The 15,962-nt window shown below is 36.1% G+C and overlaps 1 protein-coding gene across 1 annotated transcript in view; it reads left to right on the forward strand.

The window, feature by feature from the left end:
• Positions 1–15,962, forward strand: part of Kif20b (kinesin family member 20B) — a 72,711-nt gene that overhangs the window by 10,821 nt on the left and 45,928 nt on the right. The window contains 9 exon segments of the mRNA XM_028859106.2: positions 475–613; positions 2,154–2,338; positions 9,861–9,897; positions 10,335–10,559; positions 11,282–11,393; positions 12,602–12,673; positions 12,762–12,908; positions 13,946–14,108; positions 14,975–15,259. Of these exon segments, the coding sequence (XP_028714939.1) occupies positions 475–613; positions 2,154–2,338; positions 9,861–9,897; positions 10,335–10,559; positions 11,282–11,393; positions 12,602–12,673; positions 12,762–12,908; positions 13,946–14,108; positions 14,975–15,259 (1,365 nt within the window).

Raw genomic sequence — 15,962 nt, forward strand, 5'->3', positions numbered from 1 at the left:
TGTGTGTGTGTGTGTGTGTGTGTGTGTGTGTGTGTGTATTTCTGAAACTAAGACTGAGGTCTATAAATTTATGATTTGAAGTAAGTCGCTGCATTGACCTTTTTATTCTAATTAAAAATATTTTTTAAAACTCATGAAAAATTGATTGGCTGGGTGTGTGAAATTTCTTAGTCATTTTTTAGTTAGATTTTCCTTATTGGTGTGTGTCTGCCATGGTGTGCATATGGAGGACCTTGCAGGACTCTTCACTCTCCTTTCACCAGGTGCTGCTCAGCGAGTTAACTCAGATACTTTACCCACTGAGCCATCTTGCCAGCCTTGAAGGTTCTGTCCTAAAAATTTATAAATACCTGTCAGTGTACTTTCGGTGGTAGAGATATGATACCTGTTTTGAATAAATATTTAAAAGCAAATGTTTAATAATTTTGGAACATAAATTTTCTTAAAAGTCATATCTTGAAAATACTCTCTTAGGTTTTTGGACCTGAAACTTCACAGAAAGATTTCTTTCTGGGTTGCATTATGCAGCCAGTAAAAGACCTCTTGAAAGGACACAGTCGGCTGATCTTTACATACGGGCTGACCAATTCTGGAAAAACATATACATTTCAAGGTAAATAGTGTTTATTTTGACTAGAAAAGAAAAAGAATCGTTAGTATTCATTCAGTATTTTCATAATTCCATGAAGTTATATTTCCATCATCTAGTCCATATTTTTTATTTTTACTATTTTTTCTATAAAAAAATAAAATCATATCATTTCTTTCTCTTCCATCTCCTTTTATATCACCTCCACTGTTCCTTCTCGAATTCACAACCTCCTTTTCTTTATTATTGTTATATATATGTGAGTAAATACATAAACAACCTGCTGAGTCTGTTAATTATTGCTTGTATATGTCTTTAAGGCTATTAAAAATTAATATTACAAAGTATTGGAGCTGGAGATGTTGGTGTAGTCCTTTAGTCCCAGCATTTAGGAGGTAGAGGCAGAGTGCTCTTTGAGTTCCAGGACAGCCTGGTTTATGTAGTGAATTCCCAGAGCTACATAATGATACCTTATCTCAGAAAACAAAAACAAAATCAAAGTATTAGTTTCATTATGACATGTTTGTACATATATGTCATATTTGTTCTTTTTATTTTCCTTTGTTTCATTCCCACAGTCCACCATGCCTTCCTCTTCTGGTCCCCTTCCTCCTCTTTAAATAGTCTTTCCTTCTGCTTGTTACGTCTGTCTGTCTATCTATCTAACATATATATAAAACACACATATATATTTCATAGCCTGCTCTTTTTGCCTTCTCTTCCCTTAACATTTTTCTTCCCGCTCATAGTTCTTTTCCTACTTTAGTGATATTCTCTCTCTCTCTTACTCAGTTTAAATCTAGATTTTGCATTTGAGAGGGAATACACACACTGATATCCAGGTCTGTTCACTTTGTTGCTGGGCAAGCACTTTACAAATTGTACTACCTCCCCAAACTGTATTATATTCTTTCCTTGTCCTAACTCTCCTCCTCAACTTGATTGCACAGAGAAAACTTCTGTCTAGTTATCTTACCTGGATATCCCCTCAACTTTTTAAAACATGTTATATATATATTGCTGATCTATCTATCTATCTATCTATCTATCTATCTATAGTTTTTTTGAGACAAGGTTTTTCTGTGTATAGTTTTGGAGCCTTTCTTGGAACTCTCTCTGTAGCCCAGGCTGGCCTCAAACTCACAGAGATTTGCCTGCTTCTGTCTCCCAAGTGCTGGGATTAAAGGCTGTGCCTCCACCACCCAGCACTGATATATTTTTAATTTACATATATATATGTAAAATTACTTTATAAATGATAGAGAGGAAAATACCATAAAGAATTAAGATACGCTCTAAAGAATTAAGCATGGAATAAAGAAGTAACTATTTCATTTTGTAATCATGGATGATAGGAAATCATAATATTAGGGCAAGATCTGAATGTAAAATTTCATACTGTTGAATCAGATCATGTTGACAATACAGTAAATACTAAAATGATAGAAAATGGAATAATTCCTTAACTTCTTGGCGTTTTTCCTTTTTTAAACTCTAGCTTATTGGTAGTATAAAAGGAGCTTTGTTAATCCAAAAACATTGCCTTTTTCCTATCCTTTTATAGGCACAGAAGAAAATATTGGCATTCTGCCTAGAACACTGAATGTATTGTTTGATAGTCTTCAGGAAAGATTATATACGAAGATGAACTTCAAACCACATAGATGTAGAGAATACTTACGGTTATCATCTGACCAAGAGAAAGAGGAAGGTGCTAACAAAAGTGCATTATTGCGGCAAATTAAAGAGGTATGCTAGTTTGTTTAGTACATAAAATATCAAAATCATGGAAATTTTTTGAAAACTTTCATGATAATTTTAGCCTGTATTTTAATCTGTTTTTGGTCATGGTGATGTTTTGTTTTTGAAAAAAAAAATTTAAGGCAGCAAATGGCAATACTAAACAGAAATGTAAATAATGCTGGTCCTTTTTGTTATAGGATTAGTATTATACTTTTAAAATATTTATGAAATATTTGAAAATAATAAAAGCAAAATATTTAGAAGAATGTAGGAAACGAAAGTGACTATTTGGACAGTTTCATTTCTTGAGAGGCTCCCTGTTTAGCTGAGTTGACCTCAGCTTTGCAGTTCTCCTGCCTTTGCCTCCTGACTGACTTGGTGCACCGCATACCTGCCTCATGCAGAGAGCTTTCTGTCTCGGAATGGATATGCACAGTCACATGCAGGTACTTCCGCACTTCATTTTCTGATAACTAGTTAGATCCAGGGCCTCCTGTGTGCTAGGTAAGCACTCTTAACATTGAGATACATTCTCACTCCCTCTTTGTTATATGTAGAATACAGTTTTTTCTTTTAAACAGTAGTAATATCTTATTCTTTTTAAAATAACCTAGTTTGGGTTGGGGATTTAGCTCAGTGGTAGAGCAAGGCCTAAAAAACCAAAAACAAAACATAAAATAATCTAGTTTCTCACTAGACATCAAAATACCAATTAATCCAATTAAAAATGGGGTACAGATCTAAACAATTTTTAATGGAAGAATCTCAAATGGCTGAAATACACTTAAAGGAAAAGAATTGTTCAACATTCTCAGTCATCAGGAAATGCAAATCAAAACGACTCTGAGATACCATTTTAGACGTGTCAGAATGACTAATATCAGAAACACTGATGACAGCTTATATTAGAGAGGATGTGGGGGAACACTCCTCCATTGCAGGTGGGAGTACAAACTTGTACAGCTACTTTTGAAATTAATATAGCTGTTTCTCAGGAAACTGAGACTCAATCTACCTCAAGACCCAGTTGTACCAATCTTGGGCATATACCCAAAGGATGCTCAATCATACTCAACTCTGTTCATAGCAGCATTATTAATAATAATCAGGCCGGGCGGTGGTGGTGCACGCCTTTAATCCCAGCACTTGGGAGGCAGAGGCAGGCAGATCTCTTTGAGTTTGAGGCCAGCCTGGTCTACAAAGCGAGTTCCAGGAAAGGTACAAAGCTATACAGAGAAACCCTGTCTCGAAAAACCAAAAATAAATAAATAAATAAATAAATAAATAAATAAATAAATATAAAAATTAAAATCAGAACCTGGAAACAACCTAGATGCCCCTCAGCTGAAGAATGGATAAGGAAAATGTACATTTACGTAATGGAGTATTACTCAATTGTAAACAAACAATGACCTCGTGAAATTTGCAGGCAAATGGATGGAACTAGAAAAAAATCATTCTGAGTGAGGTAAACCAGACCTAGAAAGACAAACATGGTATGTACTCACTCATAAGTGGATATTAGGAGTAAAGTGTCTGCTCACTACCCTTCAGACTCCCCATTCTTCCTCCCAGCATTCTCAGTTTGGCTCTCTCACATAACCTTATCCTGTTCAACTATTGGCCAGTCAGATTTATTAAAACATATATTCACAGTGTCTTACTGAAAAGGAAGGTTTTTAACTTTAACATAGTAAAATTATATAAAACAAAACAGTTACCAAGTAAGAATTACAGTTACTATATCCAGTTCATTTGTATTTGGCAAATTTAGAGAAAATATTATTTGTCTTTGTGACTCTAAAGTTTTATACCTAGCTTATCTTTTATCATAACTAAGGAAAATTTTAACTATGACTCTCTAGTCTTCAACTCTGTCAAAGACCCCAGAAGACAAGGACATCTGGCTGCTTGGACAATCACTCTAGGTTCTTCTGTAACGTCAGGGCATCCAACCTTGGCCTACAGGCCTAGTATATCTACAGATATTCCTTAGAAGCAAAGAATTTTGAAGGACTGTCTTACCTTGTCTTGGCAAAGTTTGGCAGTTGCTTTTTTTGCATACTGCTAGTCCAGTTTGGACAGTATACTGTCAGCAATTGAGGCAAGGGCAGTTTCTTTGCCCAAATGACTAGCTTTTGCCATAAAGAAAATAAACTCCATGTGGAGATTCTTCCCCATTTCCCATCATCTTTTGAAGTAAATTGGTGCTGTCAGCAGCAGATGTGTCTCACTGTCAAGAAAAGCCTTAGGTTATTAAACATTTTAAATGCCATATTCTGTAGGTCTTTGAAGGGTTTGAAGACCATCTATCTATCAAAATACATCTGTGTGTGACCTTGAAAACACATCTAACATGACTATAAGTTTGACTATTATAGATAACTATTTACCTGTATTTCTTAGTTATACTTAATTATACATTATATATTACATTTTTTAATTTTAATTGTTTATTTTTGTATATTGGTGTTTTTCTATGGGTGTCAGGTCCCCTGGAACTGGAATTACAGACATTTGTGAGCTGCTATGTGGGTGCTGGGAATTGAACTCTGGTCTTCTGAAAGAGAAGTCAGTGCTTTTAACCACTGAGCCATCTCTAGACCCTATACAATACATTTTTAAATGAGCTAAAAAGCACAAAAACCAAGCAATGGTAGAAACATACATAGAGTATAACAGAAATAACTCTTAATTTGTATCAGTAAACTAAAATCAATACCAATATAAAATATTTTGAGATTAATAGTTGTTTTTTGGATTAAAGTTGATTCAATAATTACCTTTTTTTTTTTTTTTTTTTTAATGGTTTTTCAAGACAAGGTTTCTCTGTATAGCTTTGGAGCCTGTCCTGGAACTTGCTCTGTAGACCAGGCTGGCCTCAATCTCACAGAGATCCATCTGCCTCTGCTTCCCGAATGCTGAGATTAAAGGTGCGTGCTACCACTGCCCGGCTTGAATTTAACTCTTGTTTATCTTTTTTTCTGACTATGATCGATAACAACTTGTAACCATTTTCCCTTAAATGATAACAAACATCCATAACCAATATTTTGGAAAATGTGGGCATAGTTTTCCAGACTACTTCCTGTTGTCTGTGGTGTTGGTATTTTTGGGGGAACACTGAGAAAATTGGGACAATGAAGTCCTGGCTGAAGTAGGCTGTCATCTCAGCTAGCGTCCTTGAAGTTGTTTTGGATGCAGAGTTTTGAGGAGACTAACAGAGGCAAAAATGTTGGGTGATCTGGGCCGTCAGTTTTCATTGATACTTGGTCCCCTTTTTCTGAAAATACATAAACTTATAAAGGTAACGTACATTACAGGTATGGAATATGAGGTGTGTACAAGTCAGTTAAAGATGATTTCTTTTTTTTTTTAATGTTTGAGCGTGTATAATATATATTATGTGTCTTGTTTTTTTAGGTTTAATTTCTTTTATGTCTTTGGCCAGGATTTCAGGGGGGTCTTCCCTGAACAAACCTGATCATCTTTAACCTGGAATGAATCCACAGCCTCTCATTTCCTGTGGAAATAAAAGCATAACCTCTGTCCCAAAGCAGCATACCTTTTGACTTTGATTTTTAAGTCAAGATAATTGGTTTAATCTATCCGTTTTCATAATCCAGTGGTTTTTAGCAATTATATCTCATTCATTAGCAGTTAAAAAACTTAAAGACAACACAATAACATACAGGATCCAGATTTTCTGTGTATTTCTCAAATTTATGTAGCTCATTGTATGTATTTTTTTTTTTTTTTTTTTTTTTTTTTTTTTTTTTTCGAGACAGGGTTTTCTGTGTAGTTTGCACTTTCTGGAACTCACTTGTAGCCAGGCTGCCTCGAACTCACAGAGATCCGCTGCTCTGCTCTGAGTGCTGGGATTAAAGGCGTGCGCCACCACCGCCCGGCTGTATGTATTTTTTATCTATTGCTTTTTTAAGAGTTTTATTATTTTTAAACTATTTCTTAATCTGTGACTGACTCTATCCCTTTTCTTTTCTCTCCTAGGCCTTTGTACATTTTTAAACACACTGTAACCTGTTTAGAGTTTTTTTTTTCCATCTGAATCTGTCTTTACTGTGTATCTGTAAATGCTTTTTGATCGCATGAGACAAATCTCAAACTGCTATGTCAGCTACTACAGGTGTAGCTTAGCTTAGTGCATGGCAGTAGTTCTTGGTGGCTGGCAGCTGGCTCTTCCACAGGCAGCTGCTGGGAGATGTGACTCGGTACTGCAGCCTGGCATGAGACACACTAGACTAGGAAACCAAATTTGACTGTTTCTGTGCATTTAGAAACTTTATGAAGCTTTCTCAGGCTTTATGTGGATCTATGTGGCCCTGGACGTTGGGCGCCATTTGTGGGAGGACTTTTCTTTCCCTCCCTCCAGTTCCCACATAATAGACATGGAGTCTTAATATTAATTATAAATGCCCAGCCAATAGCTCAGGCTTGTTACCAGCTAACTCTTACATTTTTCCATTAACCCATATTTTTATCTGTTTTTTGCCACGTGGCTTGGTATCTTTTCTCAGTACAGCAGCATGTCCATCTTGATTTTCTCTGAGTCTGCTGCTACTCTTCAGATTCCCTCTTCCCAACATTCTCAATTTGGCTCTCTTACCTAACCTTATTCTGTTAAGCTGTTGGCCAGCCAGCTTCTTTATTAAACCAATCACAGCGACATATATTCACACAGTGTAAAGGAATATTCCACAGTCTTAGTGTTCTAAATTGGTGTCTGTTAGCAGTCAGATTTGTGTACTTAACTTACTTCCTTTAGAAAAATCAGCTTAAAAATACTAATTTCATATTGATGAACTTCAGCAAGGGGATATTCTATTTCAAATATATTTCCTTTGCTTCTCCAAACTGAGTTTAACAGTGAGCACTTTCTTTTCCTTCTGTGGACACAATTTTACTATGTAGCCTTGGCTTGCTCTCAACTCTCAGTCTTCCTGCCTTAGCTTCGTGTTGCTGGAATTACAAGCATGTGCCCTAACACTTGGCTGGAGAGCTATTTACTAGTCTGCAGGTGGTCACTTGAACAATGGTCTCAGCTCAGCCTTAGTTTATGTTTCTTTATAAATAGGTGATTAGGTAATCTTAGGATTTTTCCTGTGAATTTTCAGGTGTTCTTTGCCTTTTGATTTATTCTTTTTATTTTTAAGAACTCATTTGTTAAAATAAGTCATAAGGGAGATTTAGTGTGATGGTAGAATGCTAGCATAGTATATATGAAACAGCTATCAAGCAAAACACAAAAAAGCTAAATGCATTATTAACGGCTTATACAGTTTCCAAACTGCTGTTGACTTTCTTGTGTATTTTTCTTTTCTTTAAACACACACACACACACACACACACACACACACACACACACACACACAATTTTTTTTTATGTGTTTGATGCTTATGTGAGAATGCAGGTGCACAGGTGCCAGGGTAAAGGGGTGGAGGTCAGAGGACAACTTGGGAAAGTTGGGTATATCCTTCTGCTGTTGGTTTTGGGGATCAAAATCAGGTTATCAGGTTTATGTGGTAAGTGCTGTACCTGCTGAGCCATCTTGCTGGCCTTTATTTGTTTTTCAATATTCATTTAGTATGTAAATTTTTATTGATTCAGTGTGATTTAGCAATGTTTCAGATGTTTAGGTCATATGGTATTGCCACTGTGGAGACTGTTATAAATGTTATAACTAAATAGTTCTTGGTAGTGTATAAAGTTATAATAGTCCATTGTAGATGTAACCAACCGTCTTATTAAATAAGAAACACAGAAACAATGTAAAAGAGAAAGCCAAGAGGTCAGAGCTCAGAGCTAAAATCTCACCCTTCTTCCTGCGGTGTCCCCGCTTCCTGAAAGAGAGCTATATCCTGTCTGTCCGTCTTTTTATAGTATTTTGTTCTGCCTTCTCATTGGTTATAAACCCAAACACGTGACTGCCTCGTCACTGTCTGTATGTACAGCCCCCCAGGTCTTAAAGGCATATGTCTCCAATGCTGGCTGTATCCCTGAACACACAGGGATCTATGGGATTAAAGGTGTGTGCCACCACCGCCACACTCTTGCTATGGCTCTAATAGCTCTGACCCTCGGGTAACTTTATTTATTAACATACAATCAAAATCACATTTCAGTACAATTAGAATACCACCATAGTCCATAGTAGTGCATCTAGAAATTTTTTTAAAAGTTAAATATGTGTGTGTATGTTTGTGTATGTGTGCGTGTGTGTGCGTGTGTGTGTGTAATTATGTGTGTGTGTGTGTGTGTGTGTGTGTGTGTCGAGGTTGTAGGAAAACTTAAGTCTCTTTTCTTCATTTTGTGGGTCGTGAGGATCTAGGTTAGGGTCCCAGGCTTAGCAACAAGTGCCTGTACTGTCTGAACCATTTCACTGACCCTGGAGACAGGAAGTTCTAAGAGCCTACTTCTTGATGGGGACTTAGTACAGAGTCTCAAGGTGACCCAGGGCATCACATGGCAGGAGGGGTGTATCCAAGGAACAGAGCCAAACAGGCTTTCTTATAGCACACCAACTTCTGAGATAACCTGTTAATCCACTGATTAATGAGTAGATTAATCCATGAGGTCAGAGCCCTTGTGCTCTGGTCACCCCATTTTCCCCCGCTCTAAATTGTGACAAGAGTTCTCACTACAGCTCTGGCCTGGAACTTGCTGCGTAGACCAGACAGAATTGTCTTGAATTCATAAAGATCTGCCTCTAACTGCCAGTATTGAAATTAAAGGAGTCAGCCATTCTGCCTGGTCTGTCACCCTTTATTAATTCACAATAGGGATTATTTTTCAACATAAACTTTAGTGGGAACATTCAAACCATAATACACACTGACAAATAAAAAAACACAGAGTATGCTATGGAGGGATGATATGTAAGATAAATACCTTATTAGTTTTAAAGAATTTTAAAATGAGTTTATCTTTTGTCTTTCTGGGTTTTATGTTTTCAGATATTTTTACTGTTAAAGATAAAAAAGCTATTGATTTGTTTTAATTATTACTTTCAGAACATTAACGATTTTCTTCCTTAAGACTTTGAGAAGAGTAGTCATGTGATGGGTCTGGTAGCATGTGCTCTAGTTCCAAGATTCTCCAGATCCTGAAGCAGGTGGATATGTTAAGTCCAGGTATTTGGTGCCAGCCTGAAAAACATTGAGATCCTTCGCCTTCATCTTTTTAAAGACTATTTTTTACTTTATGTATGAGTAACCTTTATGCATAGAAGCAGCTTACAATATTAATTAAATGTAGGAAAAATAATTAAGTGAGCATATTTATGTATTTTTGCAGTTATTTCTGGTTGGCAGATATAAAACAAGGTATTTGATACTTTGCCAAACTTCTTATGAGATGCTTTTGTTTAGCTCGGAAGTAAGCTATAAGCAGGAATCACTGAATTAAGTAGTTGAAAGATTATAAATTAGATGGTGGCTTAGTTGAATAAGTAATTAATATCTTAGTTATTTAACAAAACTGTTTTTAAACTTTACTCTTTTTCTTTTCTAGGTTACCATACATAATGACAGTTATGACATTCTTTGTGGTAAGGATTCTTTTCTCACCTATGTTAATTTGCTCATCATGAAATATATTTGAAAGGTTTTAATTTCAAAATCACTACTAGTGTTTTTTGATGATTTAGTTCCTACAAAATTTTACAAGGCTATATGAACTGTGAGTAGCTGTAAAGTTTCATTTAGGTTCTCAATCACAGGTGTATTTTCTCTGACTCTAATATTTAGTTCGAGAATTGTTCTTATTTTTCTTTGTCTTTTGTATTAATTTGTATTTGATTCCTTCTTCAAAAAGAAATAAAATTAAAAGAAACTAAGCTTTGATTACCACAAATAGTTGTTCTTTTGCTCCCTAAAATATTTTAATGTAGATGGTAAAGAGATTAAAGATTCTAGGAGTCGTGTTCTATATTTCATTTCTTTAGTCAAGGTTTTAATTTTATGCTTTTTTTTGTTGTTGTTATAGGAAGCTTAACAAACTCTTTGACTATCCCAGAATTTGAAGAATCCATGAACAATTGTGACCAGTCTAGCCTGAATGTGGATAATATAAAATATTCTGTGTGGGTTTCTTTCTTTGAGATTTACAATGAAAGTATTTACGATTTGCTTGTTCCTGTATCATCTAAGTTCCAAAAGAGAAAGATGCTACGCCTTTCCCAAGATGTAAAGGGCTATTCTTTTATAAAAGGTACGTCAGCAAACATTGCTTTAATTTTATTGTTTTAAAGTTCATTTCTAGATTTTGTGATAGCTATAGGCAACAAAAAGGAAGTTTTTTTTTCTTTTCTTTTTTTAAAATTTATTTATTTATTATGTATACAGTGCACATATCCCTGCAGGCCAGAAGAGGGCACCAGATCTCATTACAGATGGTTGTGAGCCACCATGTGGTTGCTGGGAATTGAACTCAGGACCTTTGGAAGAGCAAGCAGTGCTCTTAATCTCTGAGCCATCTCTCCAGCCCCCTGAAGTTTTTTTTCTTTAAATTAATATTTTTTATCCATTATTAGCATCAAGAAAATGAGTTTGTGCTTTGGAAATATTTTTTGTTATGTTTATATAATTGAGTATAAGGAGGTTCTAGCTTGATACTGTGTTTGCTTGAATGTTAATTATATACTTGGTGATAAAATGCAAGGTGTTCCAATAATTATTATTTTACTTTGTAGTTGGAACTGTAAATTGTTACTAGTCTTCCATGTGAGCTTGCATAACTTAAATACTAAATGTCGTTATAGCCTCTTCTTTACATGTCTTGTGGAGTAAGGAGTAGCTTAGTGGACTCTCTAGGATTTATGACCAATCTAGGAAAGATTTTATATGGTACAGGCAATTACTTTGCAAAGATTATACTGTCGCACAGATGTTAGATTTTTATAAACTAGTGCATATCTTCTTTATTTGTTAAAGATCTGCAGTGGATCCAGGTATCTGATTCTAAAGAAGCATACAGGCTTTTAAAGCTAGGAGTGAAGCATCAGAGTGTTGCCTTTACAAAACTGAACAATGCTTCTAGTAGAAGGTAAGTAGTGAACCCTTGGGTACAATCCCTAAGACAACTGCAGTCTTCTGTGCACATGGAAGTAGCTAATTGAGATGGATGTGACCAGTAGGTTCTCTGAGATGTACTGTGAATTCGTAGGCATGATAGCCTTCTGTACCTAAAAAGTACTAGACAGTTATTTGTCTGGACATTACGTTTCCTAATTTGCAGGATATTTTTGAGGTATTTTTATTCTTCCTTTATGTTAGCATCCTGGATTATTTTCCCAGTTGCTTAAAGTGGTAGTCTTTTCTCTCTGTATGTATATATATATATACTATTTGAAAAATGATTCAGGTCATACTTTCAAAGGGTTAAAGAATGTTTGTGATGAGTGGGATTATATGGGAGGAGGCAAAATAAGCTTTAGCAGGGAGATACTTAAAATACTTTCTCTTGAGGAAAAGCCCTATCTACAGTGAGATGGGCATGAGGGGGTAATATGATCCACAGCAGCCTATGTATAGGCAGAATTATACTTTGCTTTTATATTTTCTAAGAATGTATCTGTACACCACAGCATTCTCACTAATAGTATGATCTCTGCATGGAAATTCTTATTTTCCCCCATAGTCCTGGAGATTGACCCCAGAGTCTCATGTATGCTAGACAGGCACTCTACTACTGACCTACATCCATCTCCAGCCATCTTTTTTTGTTTTGTTTTGTTTTGTTTTTTCGAGACAGGGTTTCTCTGTGTAGCTTTGCACCTTTCCTGGAACTCACTCTGTAGCCCAGGCTGGCCTCGAACTCACAGAGATCCGCCTGCCTCTGCCTCCCGAGTGCTGGGATTAAAGGCGTGCGCCACCACTGCCCGGCTCCAGCCATCTTTTTACTTTTTATTTTTAAACAGGCTAGCCTTGAACTTTAGATCTTTTTGCTTTCTCCTTACGAGTAGCTGCATATTGAGTCTTTATTCACATGCTTTTATTAATAGAAATTGGAGTGCTAAGAGGGGAAGGTTTAAGGGATTTGGGGTTTGGCAAGTGATAAGGTGACGCTAGACAGTTGGGCAAGTGTAGGTGACAGTGGAGTAGGGGGTTGGCATATCTGGCAGCTAGTTGCAAAATGTATCCTTGGTAGAAGATACATTAAATTGTGTAAAGAAGTTCATTTAGTTGCTTGTCTCCTGTAGAATGCATGCATTGAAATGGAATGATAATACTTGATCTTGTTCCTTCTTTTAGTCACAGCATATTCACTATTAGAATATTACAGATAGAAGATTCTGAAATGCCTCGTGTAACTCGAGTTAGTGAGTAAGTTGAATATTCTTTAAATTGTAGTTATTTTGAGATATTTTGAAAAATTTTACAGTAACCTTTTTTTGGTGGGGGGTTGATTTAGATTGTCTTTATGTGATCTTGCTGGTTCAGAACGAAGCATGAAGACACAAAATGAAGGTGAACGATTAAGAGAGGCTGGGAATATCAACACTTCTTTATTGACTCTGGGAAAGTGTATCAATGTTTTGAAGAACAGTGAGAAGTCTAAGTAAGTGTCATTAGTATAAATATCAAAATCTTTAAATTTTTAACTTTGTTTTCTTTAGAAAATACTTTTTGAAAACCTGTCTCTTACACAAAGATTGTAGTGATTATTTTCCATAGCAGATATAAACTGATGCTGTAGAAAGCACGTCTCTGTGATGCTGATTTAGTGTTTCAAACTTCTTGGTGTCTGTGTTTTTTTTTTTTTTAAAGATTTATTTATTTATTATGTATACAGTGTTCTGTCTGCCTGTATACCTGCAGGCCAGAAGAGGGCACCAGATCTCATTACGGATGGTTGTGAGCCCCATGTGGTTCCTGGGAATTGAACTCAGGACCTCTGGAAGAGCAGCCAGTGCTCTTAACCACTGAGCCATCTCTCCAGCCCCGGTGTCTGTGTTTTTGAGACATGGTCTCACATATCCAGGCTAGCCTTGAACTCAGTGTGTACTGAGAATGACCCTGAACATGTGATCCTCCTGCTTCCTCTTCCCAAGTGGGATTACAGATATGCACCTCTTCATGTGATGCTGTAGAGCGAACTCAAGGCCTTGTGTGTATGCTAGGTAACCACTCTGTCAGCTGAGCTACACCCTAGCCCTGTAACTACTTTATTCTTTAGTAATATATTGTGTGCATTCTTGTAGATGTGACAGTCTACTGCATTTGTTATCTTTTTAAGCTGATTAAATGATAGATTAATTAGCCTTCACAACTTTAGTTATTTTATGATATGTGCCATAGAAGTACTATATTATGGGTGATAGAGTTCAGTTAAATGTGATTTTTTTTTTTAAACATTTTGTCTAGTAGATTATTGTATTATTCTTAGCAGTATTTCTTAAAACAGAGAAAGACTATTACAAGGGAAAGTATTCAAACAAATTTTATTAGCAATCCAACTAAAGTATTTGTTCCTTTAGTACTGGTAGTCTGTTTTGGGGCCTGGCACATTCTAGGCAAGAGCTCTAATACTGAGCCATATTCCTAACCTTACATGAAATTTATTTTAACTCGCTGTGTTTTTAAATTTTCCTGTAGGTTTCAACAGCATGTGCCTTTCCGGGAAAGTAAACTGACTCACTATTTCCAAAGTTTTTTCAATGGCAAAGGGAAAATATGTATGATCATCAATATTAGTCAGTGTTGTTCTGCCTATGACGAAACACTTAATGTATTGAAGTTCTCAACCATTGCACAAAAGGTAAATGTATTTGGATTGCTGCTAAACTTATGAACATCTCAGAATATTCACCATTTTTCCTTGAAAGAGCACATGTTTGGGTTTTGTTTTGTTTGCTTTACCTTTTATTTTTTGAGATAGGCTCTCTGTAGTCTAGCCTGGCCTTGCGATTGCAGCATCCCCCTGCCTTTGCTTCTTCAGTGTGAAATTATAAGTTTGTGTTTCTGTGCCTGGGCAACGGTTCTGTGAAATAAGTAATATTTTGTGTCTGCTACTCTAAACCTAGGAGATATTTGAAGATAAAATTGTAATTGTTTAACTAACTAGAATGACATAGAAAAAATTGAATGTTGTTACCAAAAGGAGTAAAATGATATTTAATGCTAAATATTAATTATAAACTTAGATTATAGATTCATGGTAATTTTGGAATGAATTGTTCACTCTGCTATTCATCTGGCTTATGAGTGATGATACAAAGAATGCAAGGAGGCATGTTGATTTGTAGATTGCATGCAAAGTAGACTTTTCTTCCTGGAAAGTTCATTTAGCAATGCTAATTTCTTTTTTTAAATGTCTTTTTGCATAGAAAGAGAGGTCACTGCTTCTGTGATCATTCACGTTCTTACCCCAATATCTGACTCCCAAGTTTTTATTGATAAAGGGTAATTAGATAAACGCTACAATTTGACTAATTTTCAAAGTTGTTTTTGTTAGGTTCGGTGAGGTGGTACCTTTGACCCCAGCACTTGGGTGGCAGAGGCAGGTGGCCTCTGAGTTCCAGGCAGGCTGGAGCTACACAGTGAGAACTTGTCTCAAAAAAATTACTTCCAGTTAAAAAATTCTTGCCTTTCCCTTTGTAAAAGCCACATTGGATATTTTCACAGGTGTATGTTCCAGATACTTTAAGTTCTTCTCAGGAGAAATCTTTTGGGTCCATCAAATCTTCTCAAGATGTATCATTAGACAATAATTTGGATGGTAAAATACTAAATGTAAAAAGAGCCACTGTTTCATGGGAAAATAGTCTAGAAGATGTGGTTGAAAATGAAGATTTGGTTGAGGATTTAGAAAAAACCGAAGAAACACAAAACATGGAAACTGAACTTACTGATGAAGACATAGATAAAACGTTAGAGGAATGCAGAGTCTTCAGCAGTCACAAGAACAAGGTATGCCTTAAAAACTGCTTGGCTTAGTTCTCTGAAGTTAGGCTTCGTCCCTCTCCTCTTTGTATGTGTTCGTGATCGTGTGAGTGTGTGTATGCAGAGGTCAGAGATCATTATCAGATGTGGTGTGGGGGTGGTCAGAGAACGTTGTGGCCTAGATTCTTCACTTCCAGGGATCTCTTGGCTTCTCATTTGGGTGCCTGGGAATTTTAATTCAAAATGAGTATATGATGATATTTTACAAATAAGTATTTTAGTCCCCCCCTCTGATTTGGATTTTGAGATAGGGTCTTGCTATGGTGCCCTGGCTGGCTTAGAGCATGCATGATTGACCACTCTGCCCTTAGAATTGCCATCATCCTCTTGCTTCTGTCTCCCATATGAAGATGTTACAGGTGCACTCAGCCACACACAGTTTTTCTTTCTAAGCTAGTGCTGGCAAATGAATTCAAGGTTTTATATGTGCTCAACATGTAGTTTGTAAGAACAGGGAAAGATTTTCTTTGTGATCACATAACCATTTTGCAGCATTGACTTCCAAAAGAGTACAGGTAACTTGTCTTGTAGAATACCTCTACTCTAGATTTATCTGGATTCTCCTCTTGTTTAAACCTGTGGTAAGTATATCTCACAGGTGAAGTTATGAATTCCCCATTACTTCATTTGAGGAAGTATGTTATATCTGGTTTCTCCATTTTTGAAAATG

The sequence above is a fragment of the Peromyscus leucopus genome, chromosome 1 (genome assembly GCF_004664715.2).
Source record: "Peromyscus leucopus breed LL Stock chromosome 1, UCI_PerLeu_2.1, whole genome shotgun sequence".
NCBI classification, from domain to species: Eukaryota; Metazoa; Chordata; class Mammalia; order Rodentia; family Cricetidae; genus Peromyscus; species Peromyscus leucopus.